The sequence below is a fragment of the Dermochelys coriacea genome, chromosome 3, assembly GCF_009764565.3.
Source record: "Dermochelys coriacea isolate rDerCor1 chromosome 3, rDerCor1.pri.v4, whole genome shotgun sequence".
NCBI lineage: Eukaryota > Metazoa > Chordata > Testudines > Dermochelyidae > Dermochelys > Dermochelys coriacea.
In genome coordinates, this window is record NC_050070.1 from 190,899,917 (window position 1) to 190,921,082 (window position 21,166).

At 40.9% G+C, this 21,166-nt stretch overlaps 1 protein-coding gene across 7 annotated transcripts in view; it reads left to right on the top strand.

Annotated features, from left to right (window-relative positions):
- Window positions 1-21,166, top strand: part of SANBR (SANT and BTB domain regulator of CSR) — a 58,521-nt gene that overhangs the window by 35,090 nt on the left and 2,265 nt on the right. For 4 of the 7 annotated variants that reach the window (XM_043511954.1, XM_038396656.2, XM_043511955.1 and 1 more), the window contains 11 exons: window positions 740-863; window positions 1,402-1,554; window positions 2,253-2,398; window positions 2,802-2,901; window positions 4,552-4,584; window positions 6,161-6,260; window positions 11,736-11,827; window positions 11,948-11,976; window positions 12,059-12,132; window positions 16,151-16,239; window positions 16,757-16,848. In XM_043511954.1, coding sequence (XP_043367889.1) covers window positions 740-863; window positions 1,402-1,554; window positions 2,253-2,398; window positions 2,802-2,901; window positions 4,552-4,584; window positions 6,161-6,260; window positions 11,736-11,827; window positions 11,948-11,976; window positions 12,059-12,132; window positions 16,151-16,239; window positions 16,757-16,848 — 1,032 coding nt within the window. The remainder of the gene's footprint in view (window positions 1-739; window positions 864-1,401; window positions 1,555-2,252; window positions 2,399-2,801; window positions 2,902-4,551; window positions 4,585-6,160; window positions 6,261-11,735; window positions 11,828-11,947; window positions 11,977-12,058; window positions 12,133-16,150; window positions 16,240-16,756; window positions 16,849-21,166) is intronic. The other 3 variants (XM_038396660.2, XM_038396661.2, XM_043511956.1) reach the window with 3 other exon arrangements.

Below are 21,166 nucleotides of genomic sequence, written 5' to 3' on the forward strand. Positions count from 1 at the left end.
CCTTATCCTGACAGTCTAAGAATATTGTGTATTAGCCAATTTTAAATACCTTCCTTATGTTACCATAGTTACATTCTTATATATGTATGTTGATGCTACATAATTCCTTGTGTGTAATATATATATTACTAGACTATACACTGTTCTAGACTTAATTTCCCCCCACTGAAAAATGAGAGAGAGAGACAGACTTTCTTTTAAAACCCAAAAGAGTATTTAGCAGTGAGGCAATCTGGTCTGTGAAAGATAAAATGTTTTGTTTTGTTTTTCCACCTTCACCCACTAACTTCATCCTGCCTTGGTTAGACTGTAAAATCTTGAGGGCAAGGGCCAACTTTTACTCTATTTGTACAAAGGCAAGCATAATGGGTACTGACACTTAGTGTCACCTCCACACCTATTTTTGTGTAATTGTGCTGCTATGGACGTACTAGCATTAGAGCTACTTCTAGTCACCATTAATCTTAAATTAAGTGCAAGAAAGGACAAATTAACCGTGCCTAGGAAGGCAGCCGTAAAACAATACAAGAGAAATGCTCAGAATAGTTTGGGATGCTGTATGATGTCTGAATTTAATGCTGATTGTCCTACAACATGTTCTTGCTATGGTAGCTCTTCTGTGAAGGCGTTTTGTTGTTCTTGCTTTTTGGTTTTCTCTCCAAACTTCATTGATACAAATATAGGACTAAAATCTCTTCACAATATAATGTGCAGCCTGACTGTGCCTCTTTTATTACAGAGATAAAACTTGGGAAGTGCATGAGTACTTGATCAGTCTTTATGAGGAATTAAAGTCTTGGCGAGATGTGTACTGGCGCCTCTGGGGGACTATCAATTGGCTGAGTTGTTCAAGATGTAATCAAGTGGGTATTATTGTTTTCACTTAATTGTTTTGTGGCAGCATGAGAACAAAACCAACATAATAATTTTGTGGGTGGATGGAGAGGGGTTGGCTTTAACTCATAATTAAGAACTCTTTTTCCAGATGGCCTCATTTTGGTAGAAAAATACCTTCCTCTTCCCCAAATTTAATCTATCAATTTTGAGACCAATAAGACTTTTTTTGTGTGTGTGTGTAGCTTATAGAGTGGGAAACATAATGGGATTTGTTATGAAAACTATGGAGCAGCTGTTGCTCTGTAACTTTTTAAGCTCCTTCTTTGTGCCCCGCCCAAATACAATTCAGGTAGCTAGAAAAAAATGGGAAATGATCTTGTACTGGAATATCTGAATTTTAAATGAAAACATTGACTAAATTAGGACTAATCTCTGATCAGGTTTGAATATGAGACTCATAGCTGTCTGTGAGAGGTAAATAATTGATCTATATCTAATGTACTCCAAAATTCTGACTTTGACAGGCAACATGTCATCTATTTTTTTTTTTTTAAATATATATAGTCTTTCCTATGTACCGAATTTTCTCACTGCCAGTATCATACACAGCCAGTTCTTTATCCCGGTGTGGCAAGCGCATTGGGTACAACTGGCACTGGAATATATCCCTGCTGTAACCAAAAAATTCTTCGATTTGATCCTACTCCACTTCCAAAGGTACTACTTTAATATTACACTTTTAGCAATGATTCAGCATAGGGCTGGATCATGATGTAAAGATCCTCCCTGATGTCAGGGGCAGTGGCCCAGGAGGGAGATTGACTCCTTGTGGGCCTTCTGGCCTCTCTGCTGCTCTGGGGGGAGTACAATATACTGAGTCTATTCACAGTGTATTATATGTTCCCTGGCAGGCATGTTGGGGAGCGAAGTCTCACCCCGCACCTGCATGTGGGGTGAGGGATGTGGAGGCTCTCCAGAGCTGCTTTCCCTTCCTGTGCTGCTACCTGTGATTCAGGTGGCTGGAGTAAGGGGGCACATATGTCCTTTATGCCATTTGCCATCACATAAACCAGGCCATGATTTGACCTATAGATACATAATGCTGAAATTGGATATGAAAGGGTATTCGCTAAAGAATGGGCCAGTAAGCACAAAAGGAACTATCCTCGTGGAACAAGTTGTGCTTCTCAGGGAGTTTAAAAACTAAGTTCCCATTTAACTTTAGTTGGAGTGGGGTCAGGCCCATCAATTGAAACACACAGTGAGTTGTATATAGCTCTGTGTCCTGACGAAGGTGCCTAGTGCTGGGGATTGTGAAAGTTCTTAGAATATGGAATCCCTCGGTGCAGTACTTAGTGAAGGGAGTTTTTGTCATAAGCCAGTACATCTAACATAGTCTCTCGCTTTTATGATAGGGCTGTAAAGTGCGGGATCATGTGATCGGTTTACCGGCTGGAGGTGAAGGTGGGGATACTCTGCCATATCAAACTACTAAAATATTGAATGATCTGCTTCAGCATAGAGATGATGTTGTTGTTCCTTTTTCTAAAGATCAGAATAGGTGAGAAAATTGAATGAAAGCTACTGAAATTATTTAACATTTGACATTAGCACTTGAGTAAATTTACATTTGATTTTTTCCCCTCTTCTAAACAGACAATGTAGTGGAATTTTTAAAAGTTAACTAATATATTTCCAGTATTTTAATTAGAAATTGGGACAAGAAACAGAAATGTTGCTATCTGTCGCATTTGAAGCAGACGCTTGAAGCAATTCTAACTTCGTAACAGTTCAATCTTGCTTCTATTCATATTTTCATTTAGGTACTTCCCAAAACACTAGCCATGTAGCTGTTCTGCAGATTATCCATAGCACAATGGGGAGGAAAAAAGGTCAGATTCTAAGCTTTGTAAAATAGAAAAACTATCATTTTCTTATACTTCATGAACATTTCCTCCTTATAGTGATTCGGGGATTGGGCTGTGTGATGAGAGAGGAATTGAATGTGATGTGCTGTTAGAACCAAATACACTGTGGGGCCCAAAAACTGGAGAAATCAATGCTGTGAGTAATTGCTGCTTTTGTTTTGTTGTGTTTTCTCTCTCTCTCTATTAATGATTGTAGTGGACGCTTAGAAAACGCATCCAATTAAGAGACCTACTGCTGTCTTAAAAATAACTAACAAAAAACCCTAACCTAGTTAATAAATCTAAAACCTAGGTTTCAGGGACATTATCTGCTAATTTAGGGCCAAAATGTGGGTTTAGTGGGGAGCAGGGAGGTTCTTATTTTATTTTTATTTATTTATTTATTTATTTAAAACAAAAGCTGTTAAAATTAATTAATGCCCACACAACTACACCACAGAGACCATTCAGAAACTGAAGCTAGTTAGGAACCCCACAATCCTCTTAAGAAGTGAATCATGTAGAGATCCTGTTACACAAGTGCTCTCTTCTCCTCAGTGTGCTCAAAGTGGTATGTATAACGCTCAGTGAATTGAAATATGGGTACTTAAGAGGCTGCCATGTCTCGTTATGTCACATTTGAGATCAGAAGAGTTCCTCAAGTTGAAGCCCCTCACTTTAAACTTTGTAAAGTGCTTTGAGATCTACTGATGAAAAGTGTTATATAAGAGCTAGGTATGTATTATTAAATGAGGTGGGATTGCTGGCAGGGCATTCACCATTAAGGCCTCTTAGCTTTAAACTTCCTTTCCCTGTTTGGTCTGCCTGTATTTTTTTGTTTGTTTTTATTTACATTTATTGGAAATTGCATTGAACATCAACAAAAAATTTTAAGACCCATATTAAGCATAACACTTAAAATAGATAAAATACTTAATTACCATTCTAAACTCCTCCTCCTAATCTTGCTTGTCACAAAGCACACAGCTGATATTTTGTAAGCTACTGAGTACTTCAGTGCCAATGGTACATGTTAAAACCCCCATATAAGACTTGTGTATTTTCATAAGTCCCCAGAAGAGCCTCTTGTTGTGTAAACAGCCTTTTCTAAGGGCAAACAGATATCAGTCATTGGTCCATTCTTCTGTTGATAGACTAGATTTCCTCCAATAACACACAACACAGCTCTTTCCTACCAATGAATCTACTCCCACATTACACCAGTGCATTTTAAGTCAAGCTGGGATAGATCATTAATAATGCCAACCGTGGTATAAAGAGAACCTCTGCAGTCTGTTGTATTTTTGCAGTCTTCATGCACTGTAGTCCATAACTTCTGAATAACACAGCAGTTCCAGACAGTTGGCATGAAACTGCCAGTAGCAGTAAGACGGCCTAGAGAAAACTACAAATGTGTACTGGAACAAATGTTTGCAAATGCTGGCCTAGACAGAATCTTGTGGTTAACTCAGGTTGTTGCTACCATAATATAAGTGTTTATTACCGGCTACATAGTTTTAGGTATTAAAGCAAATTCTAAAGTGATTTACCTAAGACTTTTTTAATTTACTATGTCTACATTTAATTGAATACTAATTCAGATTTATGCACATGCTTAACTTTACACACCTGAGTAAAATTTAGTGGGGCTGCTCTCCTATATAAAGTTAAATGTGAACAACTCCTTGCAGGATCCAGGATGTAGTTTACTTGAGCAAATACTCATTGTTTTTTATAAATCCATTTGACTCTCATTTTGTTTCACAGTGTATATTAACTTGACCACCTCTCTGCCTTTTGTCTCTAGTTTCTTTCTCTGAAAAACTGGACTCTACAGCTGGTTAGTAAAATAACTAGTTGATCGTGCTTTAAATTTTAATATGTTTAAAAATTTTGTTGCTCTTTTATGTTAATAAATAACTTGGAGGGAAAATGGCAGTGACATCAATCTGCTTTAATTTTTAAATTATAGGATAACGCATTTTCAGTGTAAGCTCTAAACACTATATATGTGGAGATGCTACAGTAATTGCTGCTTTATAAGTGTAGCATATCTGGAGGTTAAACATTAATTTAATCAATATCTTGTTTAAAAAATTCCTTTAATTTTTTTCAAATGTTACAATGAAATCTTTAGGCAGCTGCAGTCCTGTATATTTTCTTCCTTCCTATTATTGCTGTGTTTCCTTTACTATTCATTGTCATAGACAGAGGATTCTGAGATTGATGTTCCAAAATAAGATCCTACACCAAACTTGCTAACTACAGTAAGAGTACTCTTTTAAAAAAAAAAAGAAAACAATATATTATCTTTTTTTTATTCCACAGCAGAGCACGATTTGTTATGGACTAATTTTAAAATAATGTTCTTATTTTAAATCACTTTATAAATTACAGACAAACATCAGTCTTACACGCTGCATTGTGCTGAGGACAATGGCCTAAACTTTCAAAAATGACTAATGACTTGGGTGCCCTGCTTGAGACATCTTTATAGGGGCCTGATTTTTCAGAAAGTACTGAGTACCCACCCTCCAAAAAGGAGGGCTTTTTAAAGTGCATCAGATGGGGTACCCAGAATCACTAGTCATTCTTGGAAATGTAGGCTGATGAGTTCAATCCTGCACTGCTGCCAAGCCAGAAAGCAGCAATGCTCCAGTCACACCCCAGTATGTTGTAAAGGGGTGGCATAGAGTTGGATGTGCTAGGAGAATTGGTTGGAATCTGATTAAGCTAATTTTAGGGCCCCTTTGTATTGCTCCATTAGTGCAAAAGTCTGTCTCAGAGCTGAGGATCTGGCCCAACATATAAAAACAATGTATATAGCTCCATACAGGAGCACAGTGTGTGGTGCTTGATGAGTACCTCTTTTCACGTGTGGTGCGTATGTGTTCACAAATTAGTGAAAGCAACATTGCATCTCACTTATTAATTTGTCTTACAGTAGCAATTGGGGTTCAGCTATACTGGGCGCTGTACAAATATAGTACAGAAGGTCACTGCCACAAAGTGCTTTAATTGCAAAATACAGAGAAGATAATATAAATGAAATAGGGAGTGTGGGAACCTTCTGCCATTTGCCTCTATGATGATCTTCAAACGTGCTTTATTTTGAATCACCTATATGGGCACAGGCCAGTGCAACTTATTCAACACAACCCTGCATTCACTGAGTAGCTTCACACCAGGGATGCTCACCCCAGGGCAGAGCAGGTTGCATTGTTGCTGTTCTCCCTGTCTTCGAGACTAAGGTCAGAACCCAGTACATATAAAGCACATAGGCAAGGAAGCCTAGTTTAACAAAAATAGCTGGCACTCAGCCTTGTTTATCTGCAACAAAAAATTTAATGATATGGAAAACCTGTAGAGTTTGAGGAGATAGTGACCTTTTGTGGTACTTTATTCATGTTGCTTAGAAACAACAGTCACTGCTATCAGAAGAGGAGGAGTATACCACTGGCTCAGAGGTCACTGAGGATGAAGTGGGGGATGAAGAGGAAGTCTACAAGAAACCAGGTACAATTATCTGTCTAAAAGAAAAGCAGTACTTGTGGCACCTTAGAGACTAACAAATTTATTAGAGCATAAGCTTTCGTGAGCTACAGCTCACTTCATCGGATGAATTTGGTGGAAAAAACAGAGGAGAGATTTATATACACACACACAGAGAACATGAAACAATGGGTTTATCATACACACTGAAAGGAGAGTGATCACTTAAGATAAGCCATCACCAGCAGCAGGGGGGGAAAGGAGGAAAACCTTTCATGGTGACAAGCAAGGTAGGCTAATTCCAGCAGTTAACAAGAATATCAGAGGAACAGTGGGGGGTGGGGTGGGGGGGAGAAATAACATGGGGAAATAGTTTTACTTTATGTAATGACTCATCCATTCCCAGTCTCTATTCAAGCCTAAGTTAATTGTATCCAGTTTGCAAATTAACTCCAATTCAGCAGTCTCTCCTTGGAGTCTGTTTTTGAAGCTTTTTTGTTGAAGGATAGCCACTCTTAGGTCTGTGATCGAGTGACCAGAGAGATTGAAGTGTTCTCCAACTGGTTTTTGAATGTTATAATTCTTGATGTCTGATTTGTCCATTCATTCTTTCACGTAGAGACTGTCCAGTTTGGCCAATGTACATGGCAGAGGGGCATTGCTGGCACATGATGGCATATATCACATTGGTAGATGCGCAGGTGAAGGAGCCTCTGATAGTGTGGCTGATGTGATTAGGCCCTATGATGGTATCCCCTGAATAGATATGTGGACAGAGTTGGCAACGGGCTTTGTTGCAAGGTTAGGTTCCTGGGTTAGTGGTTCTGTTGTGTGGTGTGTGGTTGCTGGTGAGTATTTGCTTCAGATTGGGGGGCTGTGTGTAAGCAAGGACTGGCCTGTCTCCCAAGATCTGTGAGAGTGATGGGTCATCCTTCAGGATAGGTTGTAGATCCTTGATGATGCGTTGGAGAGGTTTTAGTTGGGGGCTGAAGGTGATGGTTAGTGGCGTTCTGTTATTTTCTTTGTTGGGCCTGTCCTGTAGTAGGTAACTTCTGGGTACTCTTCTGGCTCTGTCAATCTGTTTCTTCACTTCACCAGGTGGGTATTGTAGTTGTAGGAATGCATGATAGAGATCTTGTAGGTGTTTGTCTCTGTCTGAGGGGTTGGAGCAAATGCGGTTATATCGTAGAGCTTGGCTGTAGACAATGGATCGAGTGGTATGATCTGGATGAAAGCTAGAGGCATGTAGGTAGGAATAGCGGTCAGTAGGTTTCCGATATAGGGTGGTGTTTATGTGACCATCGCTTATTAGCACCGTAGTGTCCAGGAAGTGGATCTCTTGTGTGGACTGGTCCAGGCTGAGGTTGATGGTGGGATGGAAATTGTTGAAATCCTGGTGGAATTCCTCAAGGGCTTCTTTTCCATGGGTCCAGATGATGAAGATGTCATCAATGTAGCACAAGTAGAGTAGGGGCATTAGGAGACGAGAGCTGAGGAAGCGTTGTTCTAAGTCAGCCATAAAAATGTTGGCATACTGAGGGGCCATGTGGGTACCCATCGCAGTGCCGCTGATTTGAAGGTATACATTGTCCCCAAATGTGAAATAGTTATGGGTGAGGACAAAGTCACAAAGTTCAGCAACACACACTTTGCTTCTCTATAAAAGAAAAAGGACACTAAGCTATCTAAACTACTACATGCAACAAGGGGCCACAATAGTGGTTCCCGTAACCCACCCAGCAATATTGTTAATCTATCCAACTATACTCTTAGCCCAGCAGAAGAATCTGTCCTATCTCGGGGCCTCTCCTTTTGCCCCTCCACCCCCACGAACATGATACAGTTCTGTGGTGACCTAGAATCCTATTTTCGACGTCTCCGACTCAAGGAATATTTCCAACACACCTCTGACCAACATATTAACCCACAGAGACCTTCCTGCCAACACTACAAAAAGAAGGATTCTGGGTGGACTCCTCCTGAAGGTCAAAAAAGCAGCCTGGATTTCTACATAGAGTGCTTCCGCCGACATGCACGAGCTGAAATTGTGGAAAAGCAGCATCGCTTACCCCATAACCTCAGCCATGCAGAACACAATGCCATCCACAGCCTCAGAAACAACTCTGACATCATAATCAAAAAGGCTGACAAAGGAGGTGCTGTGTCATCATGAATAGGTCGGAGTATGAACAAGAGGCTACTAGGCAGCTCTCCAACACCACTTTCTACAAGCCATTACCCTCTGATCCCACTGAGAGTTACCAAAAGAAACTACAGCATTTGCTCAAGAAACTCCCTGAAAAAGCACAAGAACAAATCCGCACAGACACCCCTAGAACCGCGACCTGGGGTATTCTATATGCTACCCAAGATCCATAAACCTGGAAATCCTGAAGGACGACCCATCACTCTCACAGATCTTGGGAGACAGGCCAGTCCTTGCTTACAGACAGCCCCCCAATCTGAAGCAAATACTCACCAGCAACCACATACCACACAACAGAACCACTAACCCAGGAACCTATCCTTGCAACAAAGCCCGTTGCCAACTCTGCCCACATATCTATTCAGGGGATACCATCATAGGGCCTAATCACATCAGCCACACTATCAGAGGCTCCTTCACCTGCGCATCTACCAATGTGATATATGCCATCATGTGCCAGCAATGCCCCTCTGCCATGTACATTGGCCAAACTGGACAGTCTCTATGTAAAAGAATGAATGGACACAAATCAGACGTCAAGAATTATAACATCCAAAAACCAGTTGGAGAACACTTCAATCTCTCTGGTCACTCGATTACAGACCTAAGAGTGGCTATCCTTCAACAAAAAAGCTTCAAAAACAGACTCCAACGAGAGACTGCTGAATTGGAATTAATTTGCAAACTGGATACAATTAACTTAGGCTTGAATAGAGACTGGGAATGGATGAGTCATTACACAAAGTAAAACTATTTCCCCATGTTATTTCTCCCCCCACTGTTCCTCTGATATTCTTGTTAACTGCTGGAATTAGCCTACCTTGCTTGTCACCATGAAAGGTTTTCCTCCTTCCCCACCCCCTGCTGCTGGTGATGGCTTATCTTAAGTGATCACTCTCCTTACAGTGTGTATGATAAACCCATTGTTTCATGTTCTCTGTGTGTGTGTGTGTGTGTGTGTGTGTGTGTATATAAATCTCTCCTCTGTTTTTTCCACCAAATGCATCCGATGAAGTGAGCTGTAGCTCACGAAAGCTTATGCTCTAATAAATTTGTTAGTCTCTAAGGTGCCACAAGTACTGCTTTTCTTTTTGCGAATACAGACTAACATGGCTGCTACTCTGAAACCTGTAATTATCTGTCTGTTATAGCAAGAATCTTTTCTTGGTAATTAGGGATTAGAATACAAGGCAGAAGTTTTCTTTTTTGTAAAAGAACTTCAAATAGAAATAAATATAATAAACCCTATCACAAAATGTCTCACTTGATTTTATACTTTTATTTTTTTCTCTGAGACATATATTAAATACACAGATTTACCTATGTTCTTCCATTCATCAGCTCCAGCAGTAAACACTCACAAATGGGAAAGTACACATATCCAATGTTCTCATACCAGTGAGACAGATTAAAGCTATATTCTGTATGGTCTGTTCCCTTCCTTGGAAGGGTTGCTATCAGAGCTGTTTTAGCCCTCCTGTCACCTCCTAGGTTAATGTTACAGAAGTTGGACCTCAGGTTACTAGCCATGTGGCTGTGTCCTCTGCAGCAGCATTTGCAGAGTCCCACTCCTTCATTTGCACACAGTGGTTATTGATCTTCTGTTGTAAGGACCAGAAGTGAAAGGCAGGCTGCCTCAATTCTCCTAAGATTGCACTGATTCTTCCCCCTAACTTGCACAGTCTGTCTCGTACATACAAAGGCCTAACACGGCCTGCAGGAAGTAAGTGCTGCAGGACTGACCACTTTCCTGGCCACCCAAGCAGGAGACAAGGCAGGAAATCCAGAGTAAGGCATGAAGAAGCACGTGGCTCTTAGTTTCCATCACGACAGATAGGGCCTTGATTTCAAATTGGGTGGGTGGAAGACTGAAGATTTTGGGAAAGAGAAGGGAGGGCTCTTAGGGCCAAGAACCTTCTGCTGTTCTTGGAGTGGTGAGGGTGTGGGTAGAGAGGAGGATGGAGACTGGTGTGTTGACATGGATAGAGAGAGAGGCAAAATCAGAGTGCTTCTTGAGAAGTGATGTCCTTGGAGAAAAGGAAACTAAACATGGTAGACTATTTTGTATAAGGAAAAGCAACTGAAAAAGACGCATTGAGAAAATAGCAAAGATATACAACAGAAGAAAAGTAGAGAGAGAGAAATTTAAATGGGGGATAGGGAGGGAAGAAAATCCCCAAACAAGGGAGATGTAGTGAGTGACGTTTTAATGTAAAAATGATGCAGACCTCTTGTAAAATTCAGTTGTTTGTTTTTTTTATTGTGTGTGTGTGTGTGTGTGTGTGTGTGTGTGTGTGTGTGTGTGTGCGTGTAATATACATTCTCTCAAATCAGAACCTTGCTAATTCTCAATCAGGAAACGGAAGATTTTTACAAATAACATTGTAGAATGTTTGCTAGTAAACAAAGTGTTAGTTAAAACTAAACTACATGTCAGGAAAAAATGGCAAATTACATTTTGAGATCCTACCCTTGTGACTTTTTTGATCATTCGCTTATTCAACTAATTCACAAAATTCTTCAACTTGCAATGGATCTTCCAGACATTAATGCAAATTAGTCAGTGTGTGTTGATCATGCTTATTATAGTGTTGCCTAAGGGCCAATTGAGATTGGTGCCCTGTTGTACTAGACTCTATACAAACATAGAATAAAAGACAGTCCCTTCCCCAAAGAGCGAACAATCTAAATAGACAAGACAAAGGGTGGGAAAAGGGATATAACATACAAGCAGAGTGAAGAGTGTGATGCCTGGTAGATGGCATGTTTAGGACCATGGTTTTCTTATGTTTAAATCCTTTTGATGGGTTATGATAAGAGGAAATTAACTAGATGGAAATACAAAGGAAGGAAAGGGGACTTAAGAGGTTGGAGCAATCAGTCTGCACAGGGCAGAGAATGTCCAGAGTGAAAACTTCAGAAAGCATTCTGATGATGTCATCAAGACTTTTGGTCCCTACTTGCATTTTTAGGGATGTATTCAGTGTATGCATGTTTACATTATATTTACAATAGGAAGTGTATATTGCATATAATTTCTTTGTACTGTAAACTTCAGCTCATGCATGCTTCTTAGGGAAAGCATGTGAGTGGGTTTTGCCTTTGTGCTTTGTGGATGTTGGTCCCATTTTATCATTATCCACCCCATAGCTTTGCTAAGGAGGGAGAATATCCAGGTCACTGACTGACTCATATGTGTGCAGGAATGTGGAAGTCACTATGCACAGCCAGTGTGATTTAAATGTTTTAAATATTGAGGATTGTTTGCTACTAAATAATGTTTTAATTAACAGGGAGAAAAGAGAAGCCAAAGAAGTTAATCAAACATCCAAAGAAACAAGTTTCTTCACCTAGTGTTCAAAAAAAGGAGAAACCAATGGAGAAGGTAAATCTAAGTAGTGAAATGGACTGTTCAACTCAGTCAGTCCAATGAGGAACTTTTCTTTAATTTTTGCAGCTAGTCTTAAATGTATTCATTAATGCATTTTTCTGTTTTTTTTGACAGTCAAATTCTCGAGATGCATCTCCATTCATGTAAGTATTTCTCCAAGTCCTGGGTGAAACATCCTGCTTAGTAAAATACTACTGACAACACTTTTGTTTCTCTTGTTACCAGTGTGAGTATGCAGCAGAATAAGTGGGATGCTTCTAGATCACTGAGATTCAACCAGGATGCTCAAAGAGAAGATGGTAAGATTTCATTGGTTTAGCTTTTGTAATGTTAATGTTAGAGGGGAAAAAATAGAATTCTGTTATGCAACTACATAACTATTTCAGTAAAGTACTCTGCTTAGGTATGTCATGGCTGAATGTGATTTCAAACTAGTTTTATACTGGTATAACTACATTGACTTCTACGCAGATTGCTTCTGTCGATGTGCACGGGCTGAAATTGTGGAAAAGCAGCATCACTTGCCCCATAACCTCAGGCGTGCTGAACACAACACCATCAACAGCCTCAGGAACAAATCTGATATCATAATCAAAAAGGCTGACAAAGGAGGTGCTGTCATCATCATGAATAAGTTGGAATATGAACAAGAGGCTACTAGGCAGCTCTCCAACTCCACATTCTACAGCCCATTATCCTCTGATCCCACTGAGGATTACCAAAAGAAACTACACCATCTGCTTAAACTCCCTGAAAAAGCACATGAACAGATCTGTGCAGACACATACCTAGAACCCCGATCAGAGGTATTCTGTTTGCTACCCAAGATCCATAAACCTGGAAATTCTGGACGTCCCATCATCTCAGGCATTGGCACCCTAACAACAGGATTGTCTGGCTATGTGGACTCTCTTCTCAGGCCCTACGCTACCAGCACTCCCAGCTATCTTTGAGACACCACTGACTTCCTGAGTAAACTACAATCTATCAGTGATCTTCCAGAAAACAGCATCCTGGTCACTGTGGCTGTAGAAGCCCTCTACACCAACATTCCAAACAAAGATGGACTACAAACTGTCAGGAACAGTATCCCCGATAATATCACTGCAAACCTGGTGGCTGACCTTGTGACTTTGTCCTCACCCACAACTATTTCACGTTTGGGGACAATACATACCTTCAAGTCAGCGGCACTGCTATGGGTACCCGCATGGCCCCACAGTATGCCAACATTTTTATGGCTGACTTAGAACAATGCTTCCTTAACTCTTGTCCCCTAACGCCCCTACCCTACTTGCGCTACATTGATGACATCACCATCACCATCACCCATGGAAAAGAAGCACTTGAGGAATTCCACCATGATTTCAACAATTTCCATCCCACCATCAACCTCCTAGACCAATCCACACAATCGGTCCATTTCCTGGACACTACTGTGCTAATAAGCGATGGTCACATAAACACCACCCTATACCAGAAACCTACTGACCGCTATACTTACCTACATGCCTCCAGCTTTCATCCAGGACACCCCACATGATCCATTATCTACAGCCAAGCCAAGTAAAGATACAACCGCATTTGCTCCAATCCCTCAGACAGAGACAAACACCTACAAGATCTCTGTCAAGCATTCTTACAACTACAATACCACCTGCTGAAGTGAAGAAACAGCTTGACAGAGCCAGAAGAGTACCCAGAAGTCACCTACTACAGGACAGGCCCAACAAAGAAAATAACAGAACGCCATTAGCTGTCCTCTTCAGCTCCCAACTAAAACCTCTCCAGCTCATCGTCAAAGATCTCCAACCTATCCTGGAAAAACGATCCCTCACTCTCACAGATCTTGAGAGACAAACCAGTCCTCGCTTACAGACAGCTCCCCAACCTGAAGCAAATACTCTCCAGCAACCACATACCACACAACAAAAACACTAACCCAGAAACCTATTCTTGCAGCAAAGCCTAATGCCAATTCTATCCACATATTTATTCAAGTAACACCAAGATAGGACCTAATCACATTAGCCACTCCATCAGGGGCTCGTTCACTTGCACATCTACCAATGTGATGTATGCCATCATGTGCTAGCAATCCCCTCTGCCGTGTACATTGGCTAAAACGGACAGTCTCTACGTAAAAGAATAAATGGACCCAAATCTGACATCAGGAATCCTAACATTCAAAAACCGATAGGAGAACACTTCAACCTCTCTGGCCACTCAGTAAAAGATATAAAGGTGGCAATTTTGCAATAAAAAGCTTCCAAAACAGACTCCAATGAGAAACTGCTGAGCTTGAATTAATATGCAAACTAGATACCATTAACTTGGGTTTGAATAGAGACTGGGAGTGGCTGGGTCATTACACACATTGAATCTATTTCCCCATATTAAGTATCCTCACACCTTCTTGTCAACTGTCTAAATGGGCCATCTTGATTATCACTACAAAAGTTTTTTTTTTCTCCTGCTGATAATAGCTCATCTTAATTAATTAGCCTCTTACAGTTGGTATGGCTACTTCCACCTTTTCATGGTGTGTGTGTGTCTTCTTACTGTATGTTCCATTCTATGCATCTGATGAAGTGGGCTGAAGCCCACAAAAGCTTATGCTCAAATAAATTTGTTTGTATCCGCAAAAAGAACAGGAGTACTTGTGGCACTTCAGAGACTGACTAACACGGCTGCTACTCTGAAACTTGTTTGGAATTACTTCTAACTAAGTTGAGTTAGTGAGAGGAGAACTGGGCCCTTTATGATTCTAAAAAACTGTATATTAAACTTGGTTAGGTTAAATTTTTAAATGCTTATCGACAATTACAAAAAACTGGAAATGATGATAAACCACACCACCATTTCAAGTCTGGAACTTAATCTTCTGCCATTCCTAATACAAGCCTATTGTTATTTTATTCAATCATATTAGCAACTATGCATGAATTTTGGGTCTCATCTGTCCATGTAGCTTTGCAAGAGCAAAGAGATTATCCTTTGCAACAAAAGGCTTATGACAGAAGGAAGGCATGATTCTGATCTCAGTCATGACTGTGTAAAACACTGAGTAATTCCACTGAAGTCAATAGTTGCATTGATGCCATATTCTCCTCTCACCCCTGGGAACTGATCCCCACCTGCTGTAATTTTTTGCAGCTCCACTTAATAGAATGGCCCTATGCTGACTTACACAAGCTGAGGTTCTGTCTTATAGTGACTCATGTCTATTGAATTTTCTGTTGGGCCAGATATTCTGTACTTGCTTCCATGAAATATGAAAAAACATTGCAGATGATATCTCTAAAGTGGATCTCGGCATGTACTCTGATTAATATTTATGTATAGCATATATTATTCTGTTCAACAATTGTGTAAGTGCTAGAATTCAGTTGCAGCCACGCTTTGTTATGCTACACAATAACTTCAGAATCTTCTTGAACTCACAAAATGTTGGTGCAGCAAGGATAGCACTCCAGGCAATGATACCTTAGGATCAGATTAGCACTAGTCTCTTCTTTCCCACAGGAGAAAAATACCTTTTTGTTACAGAGGGAAAATAAAGCGAAAATATTCATCACCTCACATGCTGAGAGAGTGACTAATGCAAATGGATAGTCTGGGTCCCCTGGCAGGAGTAAACTTGGGAGGAAGTTCCACAGTTACAGACAGGAGAAGGAAAAGTTCCTTGACTGGTTTTGTATTTTTAGTTTGTATTAAATGGCAGCTGTCTGGAATGTCAGAACAAAGTCCTGGAGAGAGAGAGAGAAAGACGAGGGGGCAGGTGATGTGGTTATAAGTGTGTGGTAATTGCCTGGGCATATAAATTGCATGGGTATGTGATAAATTGTGTGTCACATGGATATTGCCTCCACATGTATGCTTTGTGAATGCCTTTCTCCCTATCTCTCAGTTTATAAAGAAGTAAGGTCGTATTGTTCTGTGTTGCTTTTCCTCACTACTGTATGGACTTGAAAGCTATGGTCTCAGTAAACTACCTAGTTTCCTTTGCTTTTCCATTTCTTTTATAAATCTATGCTGCCTCAAAACCATTCTCTTAGATCTGGCAGTGCAATGGATGCAGATAGATCCCTGCATCTGCATGGAGCCCAACTGAAACTGCATTACACTGCAGAATCAGGACCTTACTTTGGATCATAGATACTCATGCTTTTCACATGAGCCAAGAATAAAGCCACTCATTTCTCTGTATAGTGGATTATTAGTAATATATGCATAACCTCTTTCCTCATGTTTATGGCTCTTCATCTTGGTAGTAAGGAATATTTAGAATATTGATATTTCTTTTATTACTTGCAGATCAGCGAAGGATGTGTGAGATTACAGGTCACCTAATAAAAATGAGATTGGGAGACCTGGACCGGGTCAAGTCAAAGGAAGGCAAAGAAGTAAGACTTTATATTATGGTAATATTAGTGTGTATTTTATGCAGATCTCTTGAATTCATGCATTTTCAGTACCAGAAAATGAGATTTAGTTTTTTTAAGATGTCTGGAAGACTTAAGCTTTAACATGACTTTGATCAGGTTTTAATAGTTTAAAGTGATTTTTTTTTTCTAAAACACTTGGTCAGAAAAAGTTTCAAAAGGTCACTACTTCAAAAACTGTTGACCCAGGAAGTAGGATGGGTTTGGAGGGGCCAAGTATCAGGCACTGGGAGCACAGCAAGATGCAAAGTCTTTATGGCTCTTTCTTAATCAGAGCCAGATCATGGCTAGTGTGCATGATTGCAGGCTCACACACCTTCACAATGGGGCTCTGAAGGGATGCAATATGATCTTTGCCATCTCCTTTTGGAACAATTGCTTCTGCAAATATAAATCAGTTATCTAAAAACTAATAAACTTTTAGAAAGTCACTGATTATACTGGAAGAGCTAAATGATTTGATCTCCCTGTACTGCAGCATGCAGGTGGCATTTACTCTAGACTTGAAGCTCAGATAAAGGCCTCAGCGCAGGTCAGTGCTCGACAAAATAGCACAGAGAAAAACACAAGGTAAGTTGTTCTTTAAGTGGCAGAAAAAGGCAGGATGTGTATTTTGGTTTTTTTTTTAAAAAAGCCTTCTGTGACCAGAGCCCTAGTGGGGAGCCAGCTGTGGTTACTCCATTAGGGTGAACTGCAAAGAATGGGGCAGAATCCCCAAAAAGCTGGTGAATATTCCAATACTTGGATTTACCGAGCCATCATAAAACAGCTTCTTTATTACTTTACTGGTTACTCAGAAGTCAAACAACACAGTTCACTTAAAATGATCCAGCCTCAGGCCTTCATCCAGGTACCTAAGTCAAACATGATGATTGAAAATCCTGTTTCATCATATAAAAGAAAAGGTTCTACCGATCCCAAAGGATCGTACACATTACCTCCCAGGTTACTGATTATTCCAGATCTTAACCAAATACACACTACAGCCAGTTCTTATTAACTAAACTAAAATTTATTAAAAAAAAGAGAGAGAGAGAGAATGGTTAAAAGATCAATATGCATACAGACACGAGTTCAATTCTTAAGAAATGCAGAATAGCAGAAATGGTGAGCTTTGTAGTTGCAAAGAGTTCTTTCAGAAATAGTTCATAGGTTATAGTCCAAATATCATATTCAGGGCATACCACTATAATGGAACCTCAGTCTTGCAACTCAAACTTCCCCATGAAGCCTAAGCAGATCTGAGATGACAGAATCAGGACCCAAGGATCTTTTACACAATTTCATGTGCTCTTTGAGTTGGGATTTCCTTGGGGAACAAACAGTAATTAGGATAAAAAGAAAAGCTGTAGCTCACAAAAGCTTATGCTCAAATAAATTTGTTAGTCTCTAAGGTGCCACAAGTACTCCTTTTCTTTTTGCGGATACAGACCAACACGACTGCTACTCTGAAACCAGTAGTTAGGATGACTTTGAAGGAGGTCCATCACCAGTACTTACCTATACGAATTAACATAAGGCCATTTGCTTGTTCCTCCACCATTCACAATACATTTCATAGAATCATAGAATATCAGGGTTGGAAGGGACCCCAGAAGGTCATCTAGTCCAACCCCCTGCTCAAAGCAGGACCAAGTCCCAGTTAAATCATCCTAGCCAGGGCTTTGTCAAGCCTGACCTTAAAAACCTCTAAGGAAGGAGATTCTACCACCTCCCTAGGTAACGCATTCCAGTGTTTCACCACCCTCTTAGTGAAAAAGTTTTTCCTAATATCCAATCTAAACCTCCCCCATTGCAACTTGAGACCATTACTCCTCGTTCTGTCATCTGCTACCATTGAGAACAGTCTAGAGCCATCCTCTTTGAAACCCCCTTTCAGGTAGTTGAAAGCAGCTATCAAATCCCCCCTCATTCTTCTCTTCTGCAGACTAAACAATCCCAGCTCCCTCAGCCTCTCCTCATAAGTCATGTGCTCTAGACCCCTAATCATTTTTGTTGCCCTTCGCTGTACTCTTTCCAATTTATCCACATCCTTCTTGTAGTGTGGGTCCCAAAACTGGACACAGTACTCCAGATGAGGCCTCACCAGTGTCGAATAGAGGGGAACGATCACGTCCCTCGATCTGCTCGCTATGCCCCTACTTATACATCCCAAAATGCCATTGGCCTTCTTGGCAACAAGGGCACACTGCTGACTCATATCCAGCTTCTCGTCCACTGTCACCCCTAGGTCCTTTTCCGCAGAACTGCTGCCGAGCCATTCGGTCCCTAGTCTGTAGCGGTGCATTGGATTCTTCCATCCTAAGTGCAGGACCCTGCACTTATCCTTATTGAACCTCATTAGATTTCTTTTGGCCCAATCCTCCAATTTGTCTAGGTCCTTCTGTATCCTATCCCTCCCCTCCAGCGTATCTACCACTCCTCCCAGTTTAGTATCATCCGCAAATTTGCTGAGAGTGCAATCCACACCATCCTCCAGATCATTTATGAAGATATTGAACAAAACGGGCCCCAGGACCGACCCCTGGGGCACTCCACTTGACACCGGCTGCCAACTAGACATGGAGCCATTGATCACTACCCGTTGAGCCCGACAATCTAGCCAGCTTTCTACCCACCTTATAGTGCATTCATCCAGCCCATACTTCCTTAACTTGCTGACAAGAATGCTGTGGGAGACCGTGTCAAAAGCTTTGCTAAAGTCAAGAAACAATACATCCACTGCTTTCCCTTCATCCACTGAACCAGTAATCTCATCATAAAAGGCGATTAGATTAGTCAGGCATGACCTTCCCTTGGTGAATCCATGCTGACTGTTCCTGATCACTTTCCTCTCCTCTAAGTGCTTCAGGATTGATTCTTTGAGGACCTGCTCCATGATTTTTCCAGGGACTGAGGTGAGGCTGACCGGCCTGTAGTTCCCAGGATCCTCCTTCTTCCCTTTTTTAAAGATGGGCACTACATTAGCCTTTTTCCAGTCATCCGGGACTTCCCCCGTTCGCCACGAGTTTTCAAAGATAATGGCCAAGGGCTCTGCAATCACAGCCGCCAATTCCCTCAGCACTCTCGGATGCAATTCGTCCGGCCCCATGGACTTGTGCACGTCCAGCTTTTCTAAATAGTCCCTAACCACCTCTATCTCTACAGAGGGCTGGCCATCTCTTCCCCATTTTGTGATGCCCAGCACAGCAGTCTGGGAGCTGACCTTGCTAGTGAAAACAGAGGCAAAAAAAGCATTGAGTACATTAGCTTTTTCCACATCCTCTGTCACTAGCTTGCCTCCCTCATTCAGTAAGGGGCCCACACTTTCCTTGGCTTTCTTCTTGTTGCCAACATACCTGAAGAAACCCTTCTTGTTACTCTTGACATCTCTTGCTAGCTGCAGCTCCAGGTGCGATTTGGCCCTCCTGATATCTTTCCTACATGCCCGAGCAATATTTTTATACTCTTCCCTGGTCATATGTCCAACCTTCCACTTCTTGTAAGCTTCTTTTTTATGTTTAAGATCCGCTAGGATTTCACCATTAAGCCAAGCTGGTCGCCTGCCATATTTACTATTCTTTCGACTCATCGGGATGGTTTGTCCCTGTAACCTCAACAGGGATTCCTTGAAATACAGCCAGCTCTCCTGGACTCCCTTCCCTTTCATGTTAGTCCCCCAGGGGATCCTGGCCATCTGTTCCCTGAGGGAGTCAAAGTCAAATTTCAAAGAGAGATGAATATTGAGATCCCATATTTACAATTCATTTAAATGCTAGGATGTTCTTTTGATCTCTAAACTATCAGAATACAGCATAGACAGGGACTGTTGATTACATCGTTGACTCTATTCATACATGTGTAAATACACAAACGTTATCTCCCCAGATGTCTTTTGAGGGTTATTTATTTTGCAGGATGTTTAACCCTTTCTAGCCATGTGTTACACCTTCTCATTTCAAACTCTCCCTCCATATCCCCTCTTTCCAGTGTGCGAAGTGCATCTGGAGGTGAAAATCACCCTCACCCCACTAAACCTTGTAGTGGAGTCAGGAGAATGGAACCCAACCTTGCAGAGCTGTGGTACAACCCATCTGCAGCATGTGGGTTAGAAGTGCGACTTCCCCTCTGTAAACCCATCTGGAATTTTGGGTTTCTGGATCAGTGTCCACACAGATCTATTAAAAAGAAAAGGAGTACTTGTGGCACCTTAGAGACTAACAAATTTATTTGAGCATAAGCTTTCGTGAGCTACAGCTCACTTGCATCTGATGAAGTGAGCTGTAGCTCACGAAAGCTTATGCTCAAATTTGTTAGTCTCTAAGGTGCCACAAGTACTCCTTCTTTTTGTGGATACAGACTAACATGGCTGCTACTCTGAAACAAATCTGTTAGTCATCTCTCTGTCCACTTCCCAAAATTCCCACATCAGTGACCTATTTGGCATTGTTCCAAAGTCCCATCCTTATTACATGAGGATCAGAAAAAAAAACAGAGGCTGACACCTTGTATGTGAGGGTTTAGTCTGGAGCCAATGTTCTACTCACTACTTGGTGGTCAAGTGGTGAATCTTAGAAGTAGAGTTTTATAATGGATCTGCTGATAGCTCTTTCTTAACCAGAGCCAGAGTTTGCCTAGTGTGCAGTGAAAATTGATATGATTTCATTTCATACTGAAACCTGTAAGGAGTTCCTGTAAGTCGTTTTGCATCTGCATGCACGCACATGTATGAAGGTACTTCTGTGGGGCTTTCTCTGAAAAGCAAATATTTGATGGCCAAGCCTTGATTTAAATATTTATCTTTTATACAAGGATACAAATGGGTGACTAGAGATGCCATGATATAAAGGGACAATGAGCATAACAGTATAATGTACTGTTTCTCCATTCTATGTTATACTTGAATGTT